At 51.7% G+C, this 24,577-nt stretch overlaps 1 protein-coding gene across 1 annotated transcript; it reads right to left on the bottom strand.

The window, feature by feature from the left end:
• Positions 1–10,198: 10,198 nt before the first annotated feature.
• Positions 10,199–20,328, bottom strand: Syt2 (synaptotagmin 2). Its single transcript, XM_042681372.1, has 8 exons — positions 20,139–20,328; positions 18,503–18,669; positions 17,142–17,261; positions 16,711–16,878; positions 16,226–16,393; positions 15,068–15,185; positions 13,787–13,920; positions 10,199–11,371 (listed from the first exon to the last, which is right to left on the bottom strand). Exons 1-8 carry the CDS (start codon positions 20,326–20,328, stop codon positions 11,165–11,167), a joined length of 1,272 nt encoding a protein of 423 aa, XP_042537306.1. The 3' UTR covers positions 10,199–11,164.
• Positions 20,329–24,577: the final 4,249 nt, after the last annotated feature.

Raw genomic sequence — 24,577 nt, 5'->3', positions numbered from 1 at the left:
TTCCTCAGTACCACATAAACAGAAAAAGACAAAAGTAGTGCTGTGGCTGAAGTAATAGAGCACTAGCCTTGAGCATAGAGAGGCTTAGGGACAGAGTCCAGGCCCTGAATTCAAGCCCCAAGACTGGCAAAAAAAAAAAAGGGGGGGGGGAGCTGAGATGAGCAAAAGCCTGATCAAGAGAAGACTAAAGTGTTGCCAGCTACTTTGTACTTTAAATGGAAAAGTCTACAGGATTGTGCAGCTAGGCAGTAAGGCAGGGAATGCCTAGGTCACCAGATGAACCACTGGCTCTACTGCAGCCAAGCAGTGAGGTAGTGCTGCAGGCCCTGGTGTCATTCCCCCTCCTCCCCCAGTACCACCAGGAGTCACGGGGCTCTGCCACATATTCCCACAAAGTTGCTAGTCAGAGATTCTCCCGCCCAAATCTAGGCCCAGTGATAGCTGCAAATCTTGGTCACCATTCTGACTTAATGGCAGGTCACTCACAGACACCGTAAAGGATGTGGGTTCCCCGGGCCCATAAGCAAGATTGTGTTGAGGGCAGCGTAAGTACTGAAAGGCTTCCCGTCTGTACATGTGGGTTGGGGAGCCAGTTCTCCGTGTGACCACGTGTCCTCAGGCACCATGTAAAGTCCCTTTTGTGTTAAACATTCTGTGATTTACTCAGCCTTAGGAAGATCAGAACAATTCTTAAACTTGGAATTTCTGCTTCAGCACTTCCTTCTTTTAATTTCAAAACTTCAAGGCCACAATTGTGACTTTTTTCCAGATTCATACTGTTTAACATCGACATGTCAAGGTTGACTACTGGTCCTTGTTAGAAAGTGAGGGTAATTGAATGGTGTTGCAATTGCTTTCCTCCTAAAGGTTTGGTAAGAATATTAAAACCTGCAGAGATGGAAATTGGAGCTCATAGGGAAATGGAGAGAAAGCAATTTGTTGCAAGCAGCCTTTGAACAAATTGTTTTACTAGGAAATAGATCTGCTCTTTCATAGGTGTCCTCACCACCCCTGCCCAGCTCTCTGAGATGTGATCTACACTGGCTCTCAGTACCCAAACAGCAGATTTGATTGCATTTCTGCTTAGCACCAGCTGGTCCCTACTCTTAATTCTGCCTTTGCAATAGCAGGAGAATTTTCCTCCATAAAAACTTCCACCTGTACTCCCACTGAGCTCTTTCCCCGAAATGTAGGCTCTCAGAAGTTCCTGGTGCAGTTCACCATGGTCTTTCCTTTAAAGCAAGTTTGCAGAGGAGCTTACTAAAGTAGAAAGTGTTTACAATGCACATGGACACAGTGCGTGGAACAGTACTGGACTCTTAAGACTTATGCAGGTCCCAGTTTGCATGCAGTATAAGAGCCGAGACCCTGGTAGGGAAGGTGGCCTCCATTCTCTGGTAGGAAAAAGGAAGGTGGCCAGGACTTTGAACGTGGAGTGGGATGGAGGTCATGAGCACTGGCAGGAAGGAAGGCAGTTCTGTTTCACTGGTGACTGCATCCCTCAGCCTGCAGCTGAGCAGAGATTTTATCAGCTTCGTTAATAGCTATTGACACTGTTTCAGAGCAGCAGACCCTATCGGGGAGAGCTATGGATTGCTTGTGTTCTGATTAGATTGGAAAAATAGATCAACTTCATTACATCTCTAGAACTGCCATTGTCATAGCTGAGGAATAGGATGGCCTCTGAGGAAAAACAAGCAGACTCTCGACTAGCCAGCGTTCACGTCCATGTCTCCTTAAGAGCTGTGGTTGAGGGTCACAGCTGGCGTAAGGTGTGTCTTGTAACCATATTCCAGGAGCCTTCTTGGGAAGAAGAGTAGAGGAGAAATAGGTGAGTCTCAAGTCCATGGCACATGCATGTTTGGGCCTTACCTAAAGCAGCTTGACAACTTGAGGCTCTCTTATCCTGCGTGAATACACATGCACACTTGCTAGCCTGCAGCTTTCAAAATGAAGTCTGACATATTCTTACTTGATGAGAAATGAGAGCTCAGAAACCAATTTTATCCAAGTGTAGTATTCTATGAATTTCTATCTTTTGCCTCCTACTCCCGCCCTTTCAATTCCCCAAAAGACTTCTTTCTGAGCCGTTCCCCTACTCATCTGCTTATCATTTGGGACTGTGAATCTTCCAGTGACACTTTGTTATTTCTCCTCCAAACGTTCCCCTAATGCTTCCCATAAAATTTTACTTGGGTGGCCCCTTAGGTGACATCAGGATGCTCTTATGTTCATCCAAAATAAGCATGCCTTCCCTCCTCCTCTTCCCCTCATCCCTCTCCACATTCTTTATGCCTTGCTTCCTCACATGGACCTGACAATGCTCAGTCAGCCAAGATTCCTGGAGGAGTGTCATATACCAATCTTGGCCCACCCCCTACCAACACACACACACACACACACACACACACACACACACACACACACACACACACACACAGAGTCTCTTCCAGTTTCAAAGCTCCCTGGATGTGCCAATGGCCCCCTACCCCCTACCAACACACACACACACACACACACACACACACACAGAGTCTCTTCCAGTTTCAAAGCTCCCTGGATGTGCCAATGGCCCCCTACCCCCTACCAACACACACACACACACACACACACACACACAGTCTCTTCCAGTTTCAAAGCTCCCTGGATATGCCAATGGCCTCAGAAGCTTTGTAGGCCTAGATGAGTCCTCCATAACTTGGCCAAAGAGACCACAGGTGGCCATGTTGGAGTCATTCTGTCTTTTGTCTTTAAAGATGTTACTAGTTCCAGCTTAAGAGCAAAGTGTGCTCAGCACACACTAGATAAGTATGCTGATCTAGTGAGGCTGCAACCCCTTCCTGCTTGGCAGAGAAGGGTCCAGAAGGGCTCACTGAGGAGCCTAGTCAGAGCCCTGGTGTACTCTCAAACCCAGAGCTGGGGTGAGAGCATAGACGCTGACCAAGGAACCTCGGGGCTGCGCCAGCTTGACTCTCAGGAGTGTACCTGCCCCTGCCTTCCTCACACCTACTCTCCCAAGACCTCAGACCCATTTCAGCATGTCCTCCAAATTAGGGGGCCACTAACGAGTGGCTGGAGGTGAAGGAAACCAGGAGGCAGGCTGCAGGGTGGAGGGGTTTGGGGAGGTTTTAGCCATCCAACCCAGCCCCTTTACTAACGAGCAGTTCTTGAACCCTTGAACCGGCTGCCACCAGGCTGGTACCTCAGGGAGAGCCATGATTTCCCTGAAAGAGGAGGAATATGTTTCACGTTTGCATCCTTCTTCAGGGAGATGTGATCTATTTGCAGTGGAATGGCTCAGATTAGGCTTTGGTATTAGGGTTTTCTTCCTTTCATGCTTCCTTTGCCCTGACCTTGGACAGACAGTGAAAGGAAGATGGAAGAGCCACCCTGTGTCTCTTCGCCTCTCACTTCGTGGCAGCATTTTGTCTTTTCTCTCTGCCCTTCACCCTTCACCTTCCATCATGTTTAAAGCACCAGTGTAACTATTTTTCAGCTGAGTTGTATTGATGAACTTCAGACCATTGTAAATACACCTGGGGGATGGGGATCGCACCCTGCAAGGGAAGCCAGACTTGCTTTGTGAAATGAATGTATTTTTATGCAATTTTGAGTGGCCTTTCAACCCTAAGATGGATGGTTCTTTTTGTTTTACTGGTTGTTATTATGTAGTATTAAGTATTCTGTGTTTGGAAGTTTGGAAATAGTATTCACATCTATTTGATGCCCGTAAACACAACCGTATTTATAAATGAGTAAATAAACCGTGTTTTAACTTTGTGCAATTGGATTGATAATTTCACATCTGTCAAGGCTCCATGGGCCTTTCCCCATCAGCCTCCTGCAACTCAGACAAGGCTCTGAGAGCACTGAGGAGTTCCTAAGTAGACAGGATGGTAAGAATTGAGGGTTCTCAGTGGCTGAGAATATGGCCGTTTCTACAAAGGCTGGGTAACAAGCCCATCTCTGAACACCCTCGGTAGGTAAGGTGAATCGGGGTCCGGAGGTGAACACAGCCCTCCTTCCTCTGCAGAATGCAGAGCGGTAACTGGGTCATTATTTGACTCAGGATATCCAAAAGCACATCCTAGTTCCAAACTACAACTGCAGCCAACTTGGTGATAAGGGGTTAACGCCACATTCCACGGAAGGAGCCAGCCCAAGGAGGTGCCACGCGGGCACTTGGCAGGTCCTGCAGGTGAGCGGCCAGGGCTCAACTCAGGCAGCCCGGGTTCAGGTCTGGATTCTCCACACAGCAAGTCCTGTCCTGGCACTGCCCGGCGGAAATCCCTGGTCACTGACGGGGAGGGAGGTCAGGGAGGGAAGATTCTTTTCCCCTGCTGTCACCCAGCTGCTCAGAGCCCAAGCAGCAGCAGAACAAACACATGATGTCATGGTTGAAGAGTTCAGACCTGTTTCCAGGCCCCAGAGCTAAGGCAGAGATGCAGGTCTGATGCAGGGCCCCTCGGAAACATGTCACCTCCATCCCCCACTGGATGGGGTGAGGTCTACAGATGGTCACCTAGCAGGCATGTGGGCCAGCCCCCCAGGAAGGGCAGAGCCCCTACTACAGAATGAGCCCACAGCCTCAGCCTGTGCACCCAGGCCACCCCCTGCTCATCTCCAGGACTGGAGTAGCAAGCGAGGACAGTTGTCCACTCGTGCACACAGCCCTGCCTGCCTCATCCACGCTGCCCCTTGAGCACCGGGGCTGACAGGGAGCACAGCTCTCACTGGTGATGCTCTTAGACAAGTGTCATGTGGTGACAGTCTGACAAAATGCCAGGCCTGTGTGCTGTCTCACCGTGAGAAGGCGGTGGCGGTGGAGACTGGAAGGGACTTTAACCCCTTGGTCAAGGGAACTCTGTCCCTCTCTTTAAACTTTTCTAAGCTGTCTTTGATCCCTAAGATCTTGCTTCCTAAGACAGTGACCTTTGGGATATCTGAAATGGGATGATTCCAGCTTACCCTAGGGCCAGCCTCCCCTTTCGGGCTGACTGTGGCTGTCCCTAAGCCCAGGAATCTCCGGGAAGGGATTCGAGGTTGTCATTGACCCCTACAGCCTCCCAGCAGACAGTGTCTTGCACGAAGGCCATTGGCAGCGGCATGCATCTTGTAAGGTGCTGTGCCCCGAGGGGAGATGAGACGAGTTCAGAGCCTCACAGCCAGCCTGGCACCCTCCTGCGCCAGCTGACCCTCGCACAGCTGCCTCCCCCACCCGCACCACAGCGCAGTAAAAACAACTAGAGACACCCCCCACCCCCGGGGTTCTTTCAGCTGTTTCTTTAATAAGGAGACGCAGCTCATTACAAAATAACAGTTTGACAAGAGATCAGACAAGAACAACAGAGTCCACGTAAGGGGTGAAGAGCATTGCCAAGCAAAGGGGGGGGGGCTACACGCGTGTCCTTCTGTGAAGGCAGGGGGCTCCTGGTGGGGCCAACAACATCCCAGGGCTGACTTGGGACAGCTCAGGCTCTGTCCCAGCCTGAGTTTGGAAGGTATCTGGCCCAGGATTTTCAGAAAGCGGCAAATCAAGTCCTCAGATGAGTAGGAGTCAGGGCAGAATGGTCGGCTTCTCTAAGGAAGACCCTCCCCCCCCCCCCCCCGCAAAGTCCTGATTGCTAAAGAAGGCAGAGGAGAAGCCCCCATGCCCACATTCACCACGCCCACCACCTCAGCAGACGCCCACCCTCTTGTCTCAGTTGCTGGATCTGTGGCGAGTGTGGGAGTCTGGAGAGTGAATCGCAGCATGCTCTGGAATGGTTCCCCTCCACTTGCCCCATTCTTTTTGTCCCCGGCCACAGGTCCTGTGGGCGCAACCATGAAAGTTCTCTCCTGCCTGAGGCCTCCCGCATGATCCACATGCATTACCGCCCTAGGGGAGGCTTCTGGGGGCCCCGGTCTGCAGGCTGGGGGCCTTTCAACATGATAACCTGAGACCTTAGAAGGTTCTAGTTCTCTCTACTCACCTACTACTTGGCACCTGCTGAAGTTGCTGGTCCGAGCCCCATGCATGTCCACTCTAAGCCATCCCTCTCAACTGCACCTTTCCACCACTGCCTCAGCCTCCTCGCTCTCCGGGGCAGGGGTTGGAGGGGAGCTCTCAGACTTCAGGGGAAAGCATGGGTGGGGAGCTTCATCCTCTGTGGCCCCTGGGCTTTTCCCCCACAGAAAACCCCCTCCTATTGCCAACCATGGGCGCCGAAACCTCAGCCCCGGTGGTCATCGAGAACTTGGCCCCACATTGAGCTGTCACTGCTCCTGAAAATCCCCATTGCCTTTTCAGGATATTTTCCTTGGGATAGTTCCAGAGCTATGGAGTCCCCACCACTGCCCCCATCCACACCCAGGACAGAGATGGCATTGAACCATGACACCCAGGCCGAGGAAGTCAACAGGGACATCTCCCGAGGCCCCACCAGAAGCCCTGGACACCATCTGTCCTCACGAAATGGGGCTGAAAGATCAGGGGGTGAGGGGTGACAACAGGTGAGCCCTTCACAAGTGTTCCGCAGGGAGCCAGTCGAAGGGACACCAGGGGCTCCTGGGAGGAGCCTAGGGCAGTCTCCAGCAGGAGACCCCCTTTATGGCTTTTCAGTTAATTCAGACAGTGGGAGGGGGAACCACACCATACACAGACACAGACACAGACGCAACGGGACACCAGACACCAGCTGGACACTGTTGTGGCCCAAAGGTAGCCCTGCAGACAGATGAGCCGCAGGTGGGCCTTCAGTGGCCTCCAGCATCTTCCTTGGGCAGGGCTGGTCCCAGGCCAGAAACCTGCTCCCTTACCAATGGCTCCCATTGCGGGGATTCCCCATGGGGGTGGGGAGGACTGAAAGACAAAGACTTTATATAACATCAAATCAAAAGGAGCAGCCTCAACCAGTTGTGTAAAATGGTTGGGGGGGTGGGGGGAGATAAGGGGACTCTCAGCATGGCCATGCGACTATTTACAGAAAGTTATAGACATGCATCTTGATTAAACAAGATTCTGTTCATATGTTTATAGATAATTATCATCTTTTATATATAACTAAACACACATGGAGAGGGTCAGATGGGGCTCAAATGGCTTCAGAAGGTTCTTGTCACTTCAAAAATAAAGATTCATGTATCTTCAAGTCACAGTGTCCCCTTCTCAATATTGCAGTTCAAAAGAAAAGATTCAACAAACATTAAGTCAAATCCATGGTCACCAATCTCTGGCCCCCCGGGACGGAGGGGGAGCGGGGGTCATGGTCATAGGGTAGGGTTGCTGCACAGGATGGTCATCTAAATGTGAATTTCAGATTAAACCAAGAGTCACCCTGTAGTCTAGGATATCCCACATTGCCTAAGACTCATTTAAATGTAAAAATTACTGTTTATCTGAAGTTCAAATTTAACTGGGCATCCTGTATTGTTTGCCAAATTTGGCGATCACCATGGGGCTCTGGGTCACCAGGACCAGCACAAAGGAGCCTCTCTATGAGCCACAGCCATGGCCAGCAGAGAAGACAGAGAAGAAGGCAGGGGATGGAAGGGCAGCTCCTGGTTGGTTCTCTCCTTCCCTTTGAGCAGAGGAGACATTTTCAGGGAAAGGCTTCTCTATTCAAGGTTGAGTGAGACCTAGGACCCACAGGTCTCAACAACCAGTGAGGTCCGACCTTCAAGAACAGGAATTGCTCCTTTCCCCCTCTGCTAGAACCACTCACCCCCACACACCCTACCACTGGAGGAAGTTTTAGAAGAGAGCTGGTTTTACACCCACCCACCCCCAGGACAGTGGCAGCAAGAGACACCTTATCTTCCCTCGCTCTGAAGCCTTGGAACTGCAAAACTCATCCCACACTGATTCTACAGACATAGTTGTATATGGTTTCCTGGGAAAAGAAAAGACCCCAGGGCCTCCAGCCGTGCCGTGCGGAATCCCTGCTGCCACTTCCTCCAGCCAGGGAGCTCTACTCTTCCCCTCCCCCAGCGCCCGAGGCTGCACCATCGGGCCTTCCCCCGGCCTCCACCTCTGCTTCCAGCCTGAAACGCTGTAACACGGACAGAAAGACTTCCCCAGAACGATTGTTCAGGGAGAAAGCAGGCTTCCTGCCTCGTCCTCACTTTCTGAGCAGGATTGGGTTTAGGTTTTTATGGCCTCAGCCCCTCTCTTAAAAGGAAAAAAATAAAAACTCTACTAAGTGCTTCCTTCTCTTCAGAACAGACTTTGGGATGAAAACAGCCCCAGAGGCACCCAGAACTCCGCACTAGCCAGACACTCAACTATCCTACTAACGCCCCCAAGGGTTCTGACTTCCCCAGAAACAAACCCACACAGCACTGAGGGTTTGAAATGATGCTCTGTGGTTTGGGCTACATCCTCTTCTCAGGCAGAGAACACTTAGAACTTCAGCGTGTTCCCCCTGCAGGTGCAACCTGCTTGGGTGTCTGGCTTAGCAGGACCAGCCTGGGAAGAAACTGATTGCAACCCGGTGCCAGAAGTTAACCTTAACAACATGACTTCCCCCTGCAGGCCCCCATCAGAGGTGCGCCCAGAGTAATAAAATCCAGGCCCAAGCCACAGAGCTGCCTACAGTTCCCCTTCTGTCTCTGCAAGGGGCAGAGCCAATACTGGATTCCGGAAGGGCTAAAGGAGATGTCTGGGAAGAATCACAGGTACTAGAAAGTGGGGTGGGAAAAGGGAGAAGAATGAAGGTAGAGGAGAAGAGAGGAGACATAGAGGAGAGTTTCCATTCATGAGATTTGTAGAGATGTAGATAGGGAAGGGACCCTGAGAAAGTACCAAAAACCACAGTCCAGGGAAGAGCTCAATGGTATCTGAAGCCATCCCAGGACTCGGTACCTCTCAGCCAGCTAGTTTCTGAATGCACCGTACTGTCCCATAACTTTACTACGACCATTACGCTGGCCCTGAGGATTATAGTCCATAATCCTTATCTGAGTCCTATCTTCTATATTCCCACAAACACACATACAGTATAAAATCTCTAACTTCTCATGAACCAGGGACCACTAGCAGGAAGAAGGGTCTCTCAAAAGAAACAGGTGATAAGCCAGGTGCCGGTGGCTCACTCCTATAATACTATCAAGAAGATGAGATCTGCGAATCACTGCTCAAAGCCAGCCCAAGCAGGAAAGGCAATGAGACTTATCTCCAGATAAACACCAGACAACTGGATGTGGAGCTGTGGCTCAAAGTTGTAGAAGGCTAGCCTTAAGCAAAAAGAGCTCAGGGATAGCACACTCAGGCCCTGAGTTCAAGCCCCACAACTGACCAAAATTAAGTGTGGGGGGGGGGGGAAGAGGTATGGGAAGCCTTGCTTCTCAGTTTGTTTCTGGTGGAGGGGTCCTCTCATTTCCCGTTTAAGCAAAAATTAAAGCAAAATAAAACCAGGTCATTCCTGCTCCTTCGTTAAAATAAAAAGACACTCTGTACCTATCTACATGCTAGGTTCTCAAGGTCCTGACGCTCTCCAACATCATCCAGCTATCCTGGATGCCTATAGGAAGCCAAAGAGGCCCAAGTGGGGCGGGACAGGAAGCACTACCTTTAAAAAAAAAAAAAAACTGGCAAAGAGAGGGATTCCCAGGCTTCCAAAGAAGCTGTGAGTTTTCTGTGGCCTGAGGGCTTCCAGGACGGAAGAGAGATACCCAAGGAAGGGAGACAAGTAGGGTTGGTCTCTGGCCACATGGGGGCCTGACTCTCTTGCCCAGGCTGAACATTTGGAAGGGGACTCAGTGCAAACTTTTACTAACATATATATGGCTTTTTTTTTTTTTTTTCAAAGATCAATGCTGGGGACAAAAGGCAAATAGAGAATGGGACACACCAAGCATGGGATAGAAACCCTGGCACAGCTCCTCTACCACCCATTTGGAATGAATGGCCTTCATTTCTTGGCATTCATAGAGATAAGTCTCTAATGAATGACAGGTCTCCCTAGGGTACTCCAGCTATCCATCTGCCCACAGAGGAGGGCTTATGGACAGCAGAGGGTCCAGAGAGCGAGAAATGGGAGTTGAGGGGAATTTCAGTGCTCCCATCTACCTTTATCCCAGAGAATCTCTACCATCTAGCCATCCTCCCTTTTTTTCACACTGTTCTTATCTGGACCTCAGAGGAACTGAGAAGACTTAATCCGTCATTTTAAAAGTTCTCTGGCTCTGCACAGATGACATGCCTTCCAACAGTGTTGTTCTACTTAAATGAACAGAGAAACAGAAGCAAGAGCTTGATGAAGAATAAATGCAAATGGACTGCATCGCGTGAATTCTGGAGAGGGAGCGCGCTGCTGTGTTTCCCGCTGGATGAGGTGAAGAACCTGGAGTTTAATTTTGGTCTTTCTGGGTAATGGGAACTTCTGTTTCTTCATAGTTGGATCTTTGTTGTCAACAAGGGTAAGATCCTGGGACTCGCCATCCCTGTGAAAGTCTGACAATGCTAGTGAGTACTTTATTTCCATAAATGTCCCAGAAACCCCACCGCTGGGGAAACCAAGACTGATTGGAGGAAGTCTATGATGATATCAGGGATTTGGTCCTAGTTCTGGACACAGCCAGTCCTCCATCTTGCTGCCTCCCAAACAGCCACTCACAAGGACCACGAGAACTTCTGACATTTGCCTAGGATTTTGAGCCTAATGGACAGATCTCCAGTTAGTGCCTGAAATCTTTCCCACACAGCTTCACTGTCCATGGCTCATTCTAGGAATGCAGAAACATGCACACACACGTAATATGCCACCGGCCACTGTGCTGCCTTTGCTGTCTGGGAAAAGGAAGTGCTACCATGTTGCTGGTCCAGAACCTGCAAGAAAACAGGAAGTGCTACCACTTTCTGCCAGTAGAGGGCCTCGCTGTAGGCGAGGCCTCAGTGATGCTTTGAAAAGAGGGAGAGGAAACTGACAGAGCACTCGGCAAGGGCAGCTCTAGGGAGGATGAACAGAGCCAGGCTTCTCTTTTCACCTCTCAGGGGACTCTCCTCAGCAGCCATCAAAGGGAAGTTGGTCTTTAAAAAGAGAAAAAGGAAGGAAAAACAGATACACCACAAACAAATGAAGAAAGAAAGAAAGAAAAAACAAACACCTCTAAGGTTGCGTAACTGAGGTATTGATAGCTCTGGATCTTGTCAGTGTCCGTGAAGCGTGAGCTCCCAGGCTGCTGCCTACTTGTTCTTGCCCAGCAGTGCGTCCACTTCCTCCTCGGGCTTAAGTGAGTGCCACTGGGCAATGGGTCTCCGGGGGTTGGCCAGCATGTCAGACCAGTGCCGGAGCTCTGTGCCCGTGGCGTTGCTTCCCACAAAGATCTTGCCAATGGCTTCGTTCTTGCCCAGCTTGTCATAGTCCAGCACGGTGACCACGACCTGGACTTTCTGTGAGGAAAGCAAAGGAAGGAGGCTTTGGGGAGGGGAACACGGAGATTCCCTTACCAAAGCTCCCTCCTCCATCAACCGAACTCCCAGTGACAGGACAGGGAGGAGAGGGAAAAGAGGGGGGAAAGGAAGGGGAGAAGGGAGGGGAAAGGAAAGGCTTCTTGCTTCCATCTAACAAGATCTGAATTTATGTGAGGATGAAGGCCACACCTTTTGGAGGGAACCTGTGTCTACCCACAGTAGTTCTCTGGCACTGTATAAGCCTTTGGGGGAGACATAAGCAGATGAACTTTACCTCCATGAAGTCAGCAGACACATGTTAAAATCTATACCAAGGGGTGAAGGTTATGCCAGGGAGGTGACCCCTCGGTGCCCAAAGCCATGGTGTTAGCCCTGCGCAGCCACTCGGGGAAGGTGATGTTTGAAGGAGGCCATGAGGCCGAGGATTTCTCTTGGAGGAAGGAAAAAGGAAGAAGACGAGCAAAGAGTAACCTGGGCCAATGGCTCACGCCTGTGATCCTTGCAACTCAGGAGGCTGAGATCTGAGGATCACAGTTTGAAGCCAGAAAAGTCGGTGAGAGCCGGGCACCAGTGGCTCATGCCTATAATCCTAGCTGCTCAGGAGGCTGAGATCTGAGGATTGTTGTTCAAAGCCAGCCCAGGCAGGAAAGTCCATGAAACTCCTATCTCCAATTAACCACCAGAAAACCAGAAGTGGTGCTGTGGCTCAAGTGGTAGAGTACTAGCCTTGAGCACAAAGAGGCTCAGGAACAGTGCCCAGGCACTGAGTTCAAGCCCAGGACTGGCAAAAAGAAAAGAAAAGAAAAAGCCAGACAAGTGCACAAGACTTTGCATGCAAGCCCCAGTACTGGCATGAAGGGGAGAGGAGTAATCTGGGTAGGGGCACAAGTACATTGGCTACAGAGAAACACTGGCACTTCAGAGCGGCTGAGAGGAGAAGCAGAAGTCATGGTAGAAGTAAGATTAAGGAGGGCTGGGCTCAGAGAAGGAGTTTGTATTTTACCCTTGGGTAAGCCGCTCCTGGAGAGTTTTTCTTTTCTTTCTTGCTTTCTTTTTTGTTGTTCTTCTTTTTTGCTTTGCTTTGTTTTTGTTAGGGCAAGGTACTGGGATTTAAACTCAGCCCTAACTTGTTAGGCAGTTACTCTACCACTTACACCATACCTCCAGTCCTTTTTGCTTTTTATTTCCAAGTGGGATCCTGTGGAGTTTGTGGGCTTTTTTGTTTCTGTGGGTGATGGGGTTTAAATTCAGGGCTGGGCGCTGTCCCTGAGCTCTGCTGCTCAAGGCTAGCACTCCACCTCCTTTGAGCCAGCTTCACTTTTGGTTTTCTGGAGATCAATGTCTCACAGACTTTCCTGCCCAGCTCTTTCCTTTTCAGCTCTCAGCCTCCTGAGTGGCCAGGATTACAGGCGTGAGCCAACAGCACCCTGTGGATTTTGTGTATTTGACCAAGCCAGCTTGGATGTCTATCTTCCTACCAACGCCTCCCATGTAGCTGAATCTCATGTAGCTCACACCAGCACACCCAAGCTTGTTGGTTGAGATGAGGTCTCCCTGACACACATACTGACTCCAAGCCTCCATCTTCTCAAACTCTACCTCCCAAATAGCTGAGATTATAGGTGTGAGCCATCTATAGAGACCTGGCTTGAAGACTTTCCAAAGGAGTAGCAAATCTGAGAAGAGTGGCTTATGACTATAATCCTAGCTACTCAGGAAGCTGAGACTGAGAGGATCAATGTTTGCCTGACAAACATTGAGGAACTCTGTGAGACTCCATGTCCAATTATCCAGTAAAATGCCAGGCTGGAGGCATGGCTCAAGTGATAGAGTACTAGCTGTGGCGAAAAAAGCCAAGTGAGAATACCTTCAGTTCAAGTCACAGTATTATCTCTGTTTGAGAGAGAGAAAGCTGGGATCGGGGTGTTAGCATCACTGGAGGAGGAAGAGCCATGATACGGGGAAGAAGTCAGTTGCTAGGAAGTCTGGGAAGGTGTTAAGGACCCAAACCAAGACAGTGGGGGAGGGAACGTGGTGCAGGACTAGAGAGCTATTTAGAGGTGAGAACCAGGAGATCAGTGGGATTTGTTGAGGGACAAGACAGGAATGAAGAGAAGGGCTCAGAAGCAGGCAAGGGAGCAGACCGAGGGAGCAGGGGAAATGGGCAAGGGATGGCCAAGGCAGGACTGAGGGGGAGATGGAGGGAGGCCATTTTCTCCTAAGTCACTCCCAACTTCTCAGAAAAGGCAGACCCTTCAGAAGAGTCCTGGGAAACAGGCCCCGTGAAGCATTATGGGACCCAGTCTTCCCTCATGATCTGGGCTCCTCTGAAGAGCGTACAGTACGGCTCCCCTCCCCTGTGAACTTGGCCTAAGGCCTGCAGAGCTTGGGTACCTGAATCTGCTCAAAGGGGATCTCAAAGCTGAAGGACTCGTTGAAGTAGGGGTTCAAGGTCTTCTTTTTCACCGTCGTCTTCTTCTTCTTGAGCCTCTTGCCATTCTGCATCAGGTGGATCTTCACGTAGGGGTCTGTGTACAGAAAGTCCCATCCCAGAAGCCCCTTAGCCCCTGCCTGGCCTCCCACACACCCAGAGCCTCATGGGACCTGAATCTCCACTCCGAGGCCAGACCCTTAGGAAGCCCCAGGCACAGGACAGGAAGTCTACTAGACACAGAGGGGAGTACATGGCAGCTAAGGCTTCACCCCCAGGACCAGCTCTGAGGGTCAGTCGTGGCTCCCTAGAGCACTAAGTTGGATCTAAGAATGGCCTGTGTGAGACAGTGTGTGAGCACTGGCAGGTAATGCCTGTGCTAGGCCGGTCATACCTCTGCTGACCCCAGCCCAGCCCAGTCCTATCTGCAGATGAGAAACTGGGGTCAAGGCTGGGACTGTGGCTTAGTGGTAGAGCGCTTGCCTAGCATGCATGAAGCCCTGGGTTTGATTCCTCAGTACCACATACACAGAAAAAGCCAGAAGTGGCCTTGTGGCTCAAGTGGTAGAGTGCTAGGCTTGAGCAAAAGCAGCTCAGGGACAGTGCCCAGGCCCTGAGTTCAAGCCCCAAGACCAGCACCAAAAGATAAGAAAAGTAAAGAAACTGGGGTCAAAGAAGGGAAACGATGGACCCAAGATCACACACTAGGTCTGTAACGAGGCCAGAGCCGTTTCCCTGAAAAGACCCAGACGGCATGCAGCAGGCTTCGCTCACCAGCGCCCTCTGCTGTGGGCCAGCCCCATTCATGTCAGGAAATCCGAAACACAGGAGGCCCCCACACGTGGAGTCCCCTTCCACGGAAGACACAGCACCTACAGCCCCTCTTACAAAAATGTTCCCAGTGAGATGGGAAGGCAGCGTGGGCCGCTCTGGCCTGAGCCCTGCCCACGTCTTACACTTCCACGAGAAGTGAGATCCAAAGTCATTATGAACTCATTTGGGGGATGGTATCTATCTGATCCTCTCCTTGGGGGCCACAAAGAAAGCACTGGAAAGATAACTCGGGGTAGGAACAAAGCACCCCTGGAGAAAGCAGGGCTGAGGGATCAAGGGCTCAGAAGCCAGACCCAGCAGGTCTCTGGGGGGAAGTTTTCCTCCTGGCCGGGGTGTGTGCACTCTAGGGCTCAGGGCTCAGTGACTGGCTCGCTGGTGCCACCTACTGGCAGTCAGATGCTCTGCAGTACCTGAAAGGCCACCCACGTCCATCTTCTTCAGGTTCTTGGCCTCCAGTATGCAGACAGTGAGCTTGCCAGCCGTGGGCACGTAGCGCAGGGAGGTGCAGATGTCTCCCAGCTTCTCTGGCTGACCAGGGAGAAAAAGGGGGACCCAGGTCATCTCAGCCGTCCCAGTCTCTGAAGCATGGCTGACCCCATCTTGCTAAGACCAGCCCCTAATGTCAGCCACCAACCCTCTCGCTTCTGGTGGTTGAAAAGGTCCTGCAGCACCTGACCTTGAGGCCTCGCACTGCAGTTCCCAGTCACGGCTGGAGGAGGCCGATAGCGGAGGTGGCAGCAAGACCTGGCAGGTCCAGCAGTTATGGGGTTTGCTCAAGCCCTAGTCCAGGCCCAGGTTGGGTGGGAAGGACATGAGGAACCTGAATGAAACCAAATGTTGGTTTCCAAGAGCCCGGGGAGACAAAGCTGCCCAGAGCAACCTCGTGTGGCTCCCTCCTGCCCACTCCCCACTCCAGACTGTGGGTGAGTTGGCCGGGGGCCTTTCAAAGCGTTCTTTCTTTAGTCACTGCAACTCTCTGGTGTAGACAAGGCAAGGTTTCTTTGTAACCAAGCAGAAACTGAGGCCCCAGGCGGAAGGGGGATTCGTCCAAGGCACACAGAAATCTGGCACTGAGGGCAGGATGTCAGGGATCCCAACTCCAAGATATCTGCCAACATCACAGCTCAGGGATAGCTCTGAGAGTCCAGCCAATCACACACACACACACACACACACACACACACAAAAAAAAAAACTAGTGATGAACCAACACTGTAGCAGTTGCTGGAAAGACAAACCCCCAAGCTAAGCAGCCTTTAGCATCAAAGATATTTACCACCAGTTTACCCAGGTAGGTAAACTGAGGCACGGAGTTGTGAGTCACTGGCACTGGGCGAGAGCAGAACCTTATTTAGTTGGTGTCTACCAAACACCAGACACAGCAGCAAGCACTTTCCCATGTGTTAGAAGAATCTAAAGAGAGTTTGAGTGACTGAGCCAGGGTCAGCAGCCAGCAGTGTGGAGATGACTCCGGAGCCCGCGCTCTTCCCGTCATAGACCCAAGGGCAGCACCCAGGCCTCCCGGGGGGGCCGGGCCTCCCGCAGGGCCGCGCCTCCTGGGATCTCACCTCCTCCTTCTCCCCGCCTTGCAGGTCTCGCCACTCCTCAATGGGCTGGCCGAGGTCCACGGTGTTCATGGGCACCTTCACTTCGCCAATAATGTCGTGCTTGGAGAAGCGGTCAAAGTCATAGATGGCCATCACCAGGGTTTTGCCCCCCAGTTCCTGGTATGGCACCTGCAGGGTACAAGCTGGGTCAGAAAGGACCGGAGTGATTCACACCCCTCTCAGGGGTGCTGTGGGCAGGAGCCTAAGCCGGGGCCTCTCCTCCATCCAGCTCAGTGTCCCTGAGAAGCCTGCACAGATTCGGGTAAGCAGAGTGAGATGGGAGAGGTCGCCGTCCACCTCCACAGAGGGTGGAGCGACCTGACACACATGCCCACATCGAGCCCCAGGCCCCAGCCATGCCTAAGGACCGGGGGGGGGGGGGGGGCGGGGAGGGGGAAGCTGCAGAACTCGGGGACAGGGAGAATGTCCCCTTCCAGCCGCATCACCTTGAAGGTGAAGGTCTCGTTGAAGGCGGGGTTCAGCGTCTTGCGGTGGACTTTGGTCTCGTACTTCTTCTTCTTGTCTGGGAGGAGGAAGACTTTGACATAAGGGTCCGAGGTGCCCCCCATGTCCAGGGCGGGGAGCTCTGCAGCCTGCAGGACGCCCACGGTGAGCTGTGGAGAGAGGGAGGGGCTCATGTCTCCAGACCGCTCCAGGCCCCAGTCCTGGATCCCACCATGCCCGGCCCAGAGGGGGCTGCCGGGAGTGGGCGGGTTCACAGCAGGTGGGGGGCCAGGCCAGAGCCAATGACTGAGCGGATACGGTCCTGTGGCTCCTACCCTGCCCCACGTCATACAGAGAAGCCATGCCCACCCACCAATGCAGAATCCCCCCAGCCCCCACCCTGCCACTGTTCCCTCAGCACAGCCACACATACCTGGTTGGCCTGGAAGTCATAGTCCAGGGAGAACTGCAGTTTGCCCAGGTTCTCTGGCTCCTTCTCTTCTTCTCCTTCCCCTTCTCCCTCCGTCAGGCCTGTCTCTGCATCATCGTCATCCTGGAGGGGCTGCGGGGAGGAAAGAAGCAAGCTCAAGGTCTGCTTCAGCACAAAGGCAATGCAACAGCTAGACCTTGACTCCCAGCCAGGTGTGCAGATGAGGAGGAGACACAACCCATCCCTGGGCTCTGCTGCCCTCAGCACCCGGGCAGATCCCCACCCGTGCTCTGTCTTGGTTGGAGCAGAGTGTTACAAGGCCAGGTACCAGATACCTCATGCCCTGCAGCAACTTGAGGCAGCGTACCACTTCCCCCATAAGTCCCCACCCAGTGCTCTCCCACACATCCTGGGTGTGGCAGACCCCACTCATCCTGGGCGAGACTTACCAGTAGTACAGTCCAGGCAGCCCAGAGCAGGGTGGATCCAGAGGTGGACAAAGAAGAGAGAAAAATATAAGAAAACCCTACAGCTCAAAACAATCCTTGAAGTCACAGCCATGTGGCTGTGAGATCAGGCCCAGCTAGCGCCAGGTCACACTCACACACACACACACCCACGCACACGCACGCACAGGTGTACTGCACGCACATGCACACACATGTACACATATGCGCACACACACACTCACAGGCTATCACAATCCCTGACCAACTTCTTCAGATGAGCCCCTTCCTGCTATTCTCTATAAGGATTCCTTGAGATTGCTCCCTGTCACTCCTACATAGCCTTTGTTATATGCGACAAGAGTGGCATGTGCGGGCGCATGGCTGAGGCATGCCTTTGGCATATCAAGACCTCTTGAAGGTGACCAGCGCCAAAAGACGTGAGCCAATAAGCAAGCGTAGGGTAAGTGACAGGCTCTGCCGGGCCCCTCTGGCACCTCAGAGCCTTCTTCCGGCCTCATCTGAGTCCCCTCTGATGCCAGCTGCATCCCTCCTACCAGATGCCCTGGTCCTACAGTCTCATTCCCCAGGGAAATCTCAGGGATACGCAATGGTGCTTTCCCAGGAGTGGTAGTGGTCATCTCTCTGCCCAACATTGCCCTCCAACAGCATCCTTAGGACTCAATGCACCGCGTCCTTCCACAATTCATCAGGAAGCATTCACGCCAACACACAAATGGTGCTCTGCCCACTGGCTGACGGGCCTGAGGCCCAGAGCAGCCGGGAAGGAGGGGCCAGCAACTCTGAAGGAAGGGCAGCTGCAGGCTTGGCTGCAGCATCCAGGAAGTCCTTTGCTGCCCCTCTCAGCATCAGGCAAGTGGGGCTGGACCTCCCGCCCAGGCCCACGCCACATCCTACCTGACCCCCTTTCATGTCCTTCATGTTCATGGCGTTCTTCATGCCTTTGCCCTTCTCCTTCTTGTTCTTCTTCTTCTTGCAGCAGCATTTCTTGCAGATGCAGAAGCAGCAGGTGAGGAGCAGGAGGCCGGCGACCACGGCGATGGCGATGAGCGCCCAGGGAGGCACTGCCACACAGAGGGTCCCCACGGTCAGCACCCTGCGCCCCCCGGGCCCCCACCCCACGGCCTGGGGAAAACTGGGTCAGGGCTGTGCACCCTCCCAGCCCCGGCGCCACATTCCTTAACTGCTTGTCTATGAGTATCCAAATCCGCGGTCATAGGATTCTGAGTACGCATCACGCACCCTGTAAGGTATGGATGCTTTTCTTGAATACCCTGCTGTCTCCTTAGCCTACTAAGAGGTGCAAGCCAGGAGTTTATACAGAAGAATACCTGTTTGGATCTATTAGACTCTGTGTGTGTGTGTGTGTGTGTGTGTGTGTGTGTGTGTGTGTGTGTGTGTGTGCGCGTGCGCACTCTCCTATTTTAGCTTTTTAGCTCAAGGCTACCACTTCAGCCACCTCTCTCCTCCTGGCTTTTGGGTCTTTGATTGGTGATAAGAGTTTCATGGACTTTCTGGCCCAGGCTATCTTCGAACCCTGATCCTCGGATCTCAGCCTCCTAAGTAGCTAGGATTTCAGGTGTGAGTCACTTTGGACTAATTCGATCCTTGCAGATCCTTAAGATGCCATGGTCCGTAGCACATTTGTACATCCCCAAAGCCCCTTGTTCCTGATCCCCAGCCTCCAGCCTGGTCTTGAGGCAAACCACACAGAGGCTTCTTCAGGTCTCATCCACCCGGAGGGCTGGGCTCTGAGTCATTCAAGTGCTCCCAGCCCCCTCCCCACCCAGGTTGGCTGCTCCCCGCTAGCCTCCACCTCCGCCTGCTCCCCTCAGTGTGGCTGCCTTCCATCAGCGGACCCCTGGGGTCTCCTCCATAGGCAGCCCCCTACCAGGAATTCCAAGCGCAGCAGGCTTTTGTTTTCTATATTCCAAGACAAATTAGGTTTGAAATGTAACTGTAAACTTGAACAATTATTTCTATTTCATAACCTTTTGTTTTCATCTTTTGGTAGTTTTTTTTTTTTGAAAGAACAACTCCCCCCACCCCACCCCAGGAGACTGAGGCACAAAAACGTAACCCCATCCAGGCAGGTTCAATCTTCTAGACCTAGCTACTTGAGAGGTAGAGATTTGGGAGATCACGGCTCAAGGATAGCCGAGTCAAAAAGAAGTTTGTGAAACTCCATCTCAACAAACGGCTGGGTAGAGTGGCACACACCTGTCATCCCCAGAATCACAGGGCAGCACAAACAGGCAGATCACAGCCCTGGCAAGTCTGTACAAAGAAAATAACCAAAGCACAAAGGGACCGGAGGTATGACTCAAGTGGCAGAGCGCCTACCAAGCAAGTGCAAGGCCTTGCGTGCAACCCCTACAAATAACTTTGCCTCGTTTGTTCTGGCCCTGTTTGTCCACTCCTTCCCTAAAGGATCCAAACTAAGACACAAGCATTAGGGAAGAGCTCAGGCCAGTGTGACCCCCACCCCAGCCCAGGCTCTGCCCGTGCCCCTCCCTGCACCAAGGCCCCTCACAGGGGATCCTGTTGATCTCATTGAAGAGCTTCTCCTTCAGCTGGGCGAACACGTCCTCCTTGCTCTCCCCCGCACCCCCGCTCTCCGTGGAGTTGTCTGCAGGTCCCGGTGCGGGTGCGACTGGCATCGTGGCCGTGGTGGTGGCGGGAGCCACCATGGGCTCCTGGTTCCTCTTGAAGATGTTCCTCATGGTGGCAGAGGGGATGGCTGGAAAGGACAGGGGAAGGGGACCGGTGAGCACCGCAGAGGTCTCAATGCAAAAGGCCTTGCCCAAAGGACAGGAGCAACACTCTCTAAAGCTAAAGCTACCTAGGGGGATCCAGGTCTTGTCATCAGTAAGTTCCCAACCTGTCTGGCACCCACAAGGCCCTGGGTTCCATCCCCATCGCTGTAAAGAAAGAAAGAAAAAGGCTAGTGCATATCATTTCAGGGCTGTGAAGCATAATCTCCAGGCAGCATCTCATTTAATCCAAGCTTCCTGTCTGATGGCCTTTGGCTGACCGCAGGCCCTGTGGGCTGGTCATCTCCTTTACATCCCTTTAGAAGTAACCTCGCGACAACTCAGAGGGAGCAGGACTTTCCCTGAGGCCTGCGTGTTTAGCCTCGCCCTCCACACTCTCTGCCAGTTCCCATGACCCCGGACTCTGGTCACCCCAGGCCTCCTCCTGCTGCTGCCCTCACGGGCTCTTTCCCAGCTCCTTCTCTGTCTTCTGTGACCCCCACGACGCTGGCTCAGGGTTACGTTAGCTCTTCCTTTCGGAGGCAGTGCCCAGATCCACAGCCTCTCCCCCACTTCCACACCCACGCAAGGACTACACCAACGGCCTGGGGTTCACCTGTGGTAAAAGGAATCTACGATTATTGTAGACAATTTTTGGAAGACAACGGTGTCCAGAGATCTAAGGTCAGCGTCCGGCACAATTTTTGTCAAGATTTTTCTGTTTTACGTGTTAAAACCATACCATGCCATGTTTTTTGTTTGTTTTGTTTTGTGGTGGTGGTGGTTTTGTGTGTGCGTGTGAGTGTGTGTGTTTGCCAGTACTGGGACTTGAACTCAGGGTCTCAATGCTCTTCCATAGCTTTGTTGCTCAAGGCTGGCACTTTACTACCTGATCCACAGTCCACCTTCAGATTTTTGGTGGTTAATTGGGGACAAGGGGTCTCACAGACTTCTGTTTGGGCTGGTTTTGAACTATGATCCTCAGATCTTAGCCTCCTGAGCCCCTAGGATTACAGGTGTGAGCAGCCAGTGCCTGGCCAAGTTATCCTTAATGACAATTTATAGAGCTGGGTACCTGTGGCTCATGCCTGTAAATCCTAGCTACTAAGGAGGCTAAGATCTGAGGATCACAGTTCAAAGCCAGCCTGGAGAGGAAAGTCCACAAGACTCTTATCTCCAATAAACCACCAGAAAGCCAGAAGTGGTGCTGTGGCTCAAGTGATAGAGCGCCTCACCTTGAGCTGAAGAGCTGAAGGACAGTGCCCAAGCCCAAAGTTCAAGCCCCACAATTCACACACACACACACACACACACACACACACACACACACACACACAGTGTGTACTTTTTAATTAAAACATCACAGAAATGGGACACAGCATAATACACACTGCACAAGAGTTCCAAAGAAAAGCACCAGCCTTTCCTCGTGGTTTGTGAGGATTAAGCTAAATCTACAGTGTACTCAGTGGGCCTCTGAAGGAAAGTTCTAGAGACTCTGAAGTCCAGTCCTTCCTGTAAGAACCTGAGGGCCCCTCAGCCCCATGGAGACAGCCCAGCCTTAAGCACAATGCACTGAGCACCTGTGCGCTCACCGAGCCTTTAGTAAACTCTTCTGCTGAGCCAGTGTAAAATAGTCTCGATCCCTAGCTTGTTTTAAAATAAAGAATGAATGTGCCCTGCAACTCCTCTTCTTAAAAACACACTTTATTGAGATGCAATTCATCAACTGTGTCATTTACTCATTTAAAGCACACATTTCAGTGGCTTTTAGTGCATTCCTAGTTGTGCAACTAGTACCACAATCTAATTTTAGGATCTTTTCACCATCCTAAATGGAAACTCTGAACCCATTAGCAATCCCTCCCCATTCCTGCCTCCGCCCAGCTCGGCAGTCAGAATCTTCTTCTTGTCTCTGCAGAATTGCTTGTTGTAAACATTTCATCTACGGGCATTCATAAAACACTTCATATAAAGGCAGTCTTCATAATGGCCTCCTTCTATTCAGTGTGCTTCAAAGGTTTATCCTGGTCATGGCATATGTCGGCTTGCCCTTGGTTTTTATTGCCATAATAATATTCCATTGTAAACCAGGTACTGATGGTCCACGTCCGTAATCCTAGCTACTCAGAAGGCTGAGATCTGAGGATCACAGTTCAAAGCTAGCCTGAGCAGGAAACTCCATGAGGCTCTTATCTCCAATTAACCACCAGAAAACTGGAAGTGGCGCTGTGGCTCAAGTGGTAGCATGCTAGCTTTGAGCTGAAGAGCAGGGCAACAGCACCAAGGCCCAGAGTTCAAGCCCCATGTACCAAATAGGGCACGTTTTTGATTTGGCCACCTGCACAGGGGTGAATTTGGGCTTCTACCTGCAAGATAGGAAGTTTCAGGTGCTCATGTCTCGGCCCCGGCAAGCTGTCCAGCCGCAGCTCTTGCTGCTCTGATCTGCATTTCCCTGGTGACTAATAAGGCGAGCACCCTTGTATGAGCTTCTTAGCCACTGGAGACATACCAATTCATTGCTCTGCCACACGTTTTCAATCAATTTTTAAATTATTGAGTTGTAAGAGTTCTTTATCTATTCTAGACACCAGTTCCTTGTTAAACCTGGGGCAGGGTGACAGCTGGACAGACTCCCATCCCCTGCACACACCGTCCCAGAGCTGGCCACACACCAGCCCCACAGGGACACAGAAGGTGTCAGACACATGATTTGCAAGAACATGCTTTAATTCCAGGCTTATCTTTCCAATATTGTTTGATGGTGTCCTTTGAAACACCAAGGTTTTTCATGTTAATGGTGTCCACTTGGCCTATCGCTTTGGTTTTTGTTGATGCTTTTGGTGCTATATGGAGGAAACCATTACAGCACCCAAGGTCATCACGATTTGCTCCAATGTTGTCAGTTATGAGGTTATTAGTCTTAGCCCTTGAGGGAATGTCTATAGTCCAGTCCACTAGAAGTGGTTTTATCTGTGTGGTATAAGGAAGAGGTTCAAGTACACTGTGTGGATTTCCAGCTAGCATAGCACCATTTACACAGATCATTTTCTTCCTATTGAAATACAAGGTTCACCTGTGGATTCACAACTCCAGTGCACCGATTGATGTGTTTATGTGTGTGTGTGTGTGGTAGCGTGCGCGTACATGTACACACGTACCAGTACTGAAGCTGGCTCTCACTTGGCTTTTTTGCTCAAGGTGAGGGTTCTACCACTTGAGCCATACCTCCACTTCCCGCTTTTTACTAGTTAGTTGCAGATAAGACTCTCATGAGCTTTCCTGCCCAGGATAGCTTTGAACTGCAATTTTCAGATCTTAGCTGCCTGAGTAGCTAGGATTACAGGTGTGAGCCACCAGTGCCCGGCTCTACCTGCATATTCTTATGCCAATACTATCCCTTCATTTCAATTTACCACATAGTAAGTTCTGAGCTAAGGCAGCATGAATCTTGCAACTTTATTCTTTTGTTAAGATTGCTGGGTTAAGGCTATAGCTCCTTAATAAAGAGACCCTGGGTTCAATCACAGCATGGAGAAAGTCCATCGAAAAGGAGTCTCACAGACTTTGCTGCCCAGGCTAGCTTCGAACCACCATCCTCAGATCTCAACTTGCTGAGTAGCTAGGATAACAGGAGTGAGCCACCGGCACCCAGCTTCACCACAATCTAAGCTCAGAAGTGACGAGTGCATAGCAGGTGCTCAGCACATTAGGATGAGGCACGGGTGATGTCCACGCCCGTGTGCGCTGCTCAGACCTCACCCCCAAGAGCACTTATGCTAGCCTCGGCCATTTCTACAGCTGCCACCCTGGAGAGAACTCAGCAGGCGAGGGGGCGCTCACCCACATGGAGGCCAAGGGGAAAAAGACGCTGAAGACTTGGCTTATGTTCTCAACACTTCTGTGAGAAAAGGAGGCCCAGAGAGGGGCAGCGGCTGGGGCCCCAGGTGACCCAGGCACTCCCGAACCCGCAGCATGGAGGCAGGATCTGTCTCTGCACCTCCAGGCCCACGTCCCTCCTCCAAGCCCAGGACCTCGGCCCCAGCCCAGATGCAGGGATCCCGTGGCCCTGACTGCAGGGAGGAAGAGCGACTCCCTGGGGTGTAGAGCTTCTTAAGTCTCCCTGGGCCCCACAGCTCAATCCTGAGGTGGCAGCCATTTGGAGAAGTTGAGGATGATAAATAGACCGGGCTCCCGGGACTCCCAGGATGGAGCAAGC

Source organism: Dipodomys spectabilis, unplaced genomic scaffold, assembly GCF_019054845.1.
Source record: "Dipodomys spectabilis isolate Male_0828 unplaced genomic scaffold, ASM1905484v1 ptg000069l, whole genome shotgun sequence".
NCBI lineage: Eukaryota > Metazoa > Chordata > Mammalia > Rodentia > Heteromyidae > Dipodomys > Dipodomys spectabilis.
The sequence above is the reverse complement of the archived record's forward strand: the minus strand, read 5'-3'. Positions and strand labels throughout refer to the sequence as shown.

Bases quoted from the DNA above. Each gene is read 5' to 3' on its own strand.
- Syt2 (XM_042681372.1), bottom strand. From the start codon at position 20,328: ATGAGGAACATCTTCAAGAGGAACCAGGAGCCCATGGTGGCTCCCGCC. The intron at 17,262-18,502 runs GTAGGATGTGGC...CAGCCCCTCCAG, and splicing joins AGGACATGAAAGGGGGTCAG to GATGACGATGATGCAGAGAC. The intron at 13,921-15,067 runs GTACTGCAGAGC...TTCTGTACACAG, and splicing joins GGACGTGGGTGGCCTTTCAG to ACCCCTACGTGAAGATCCAC.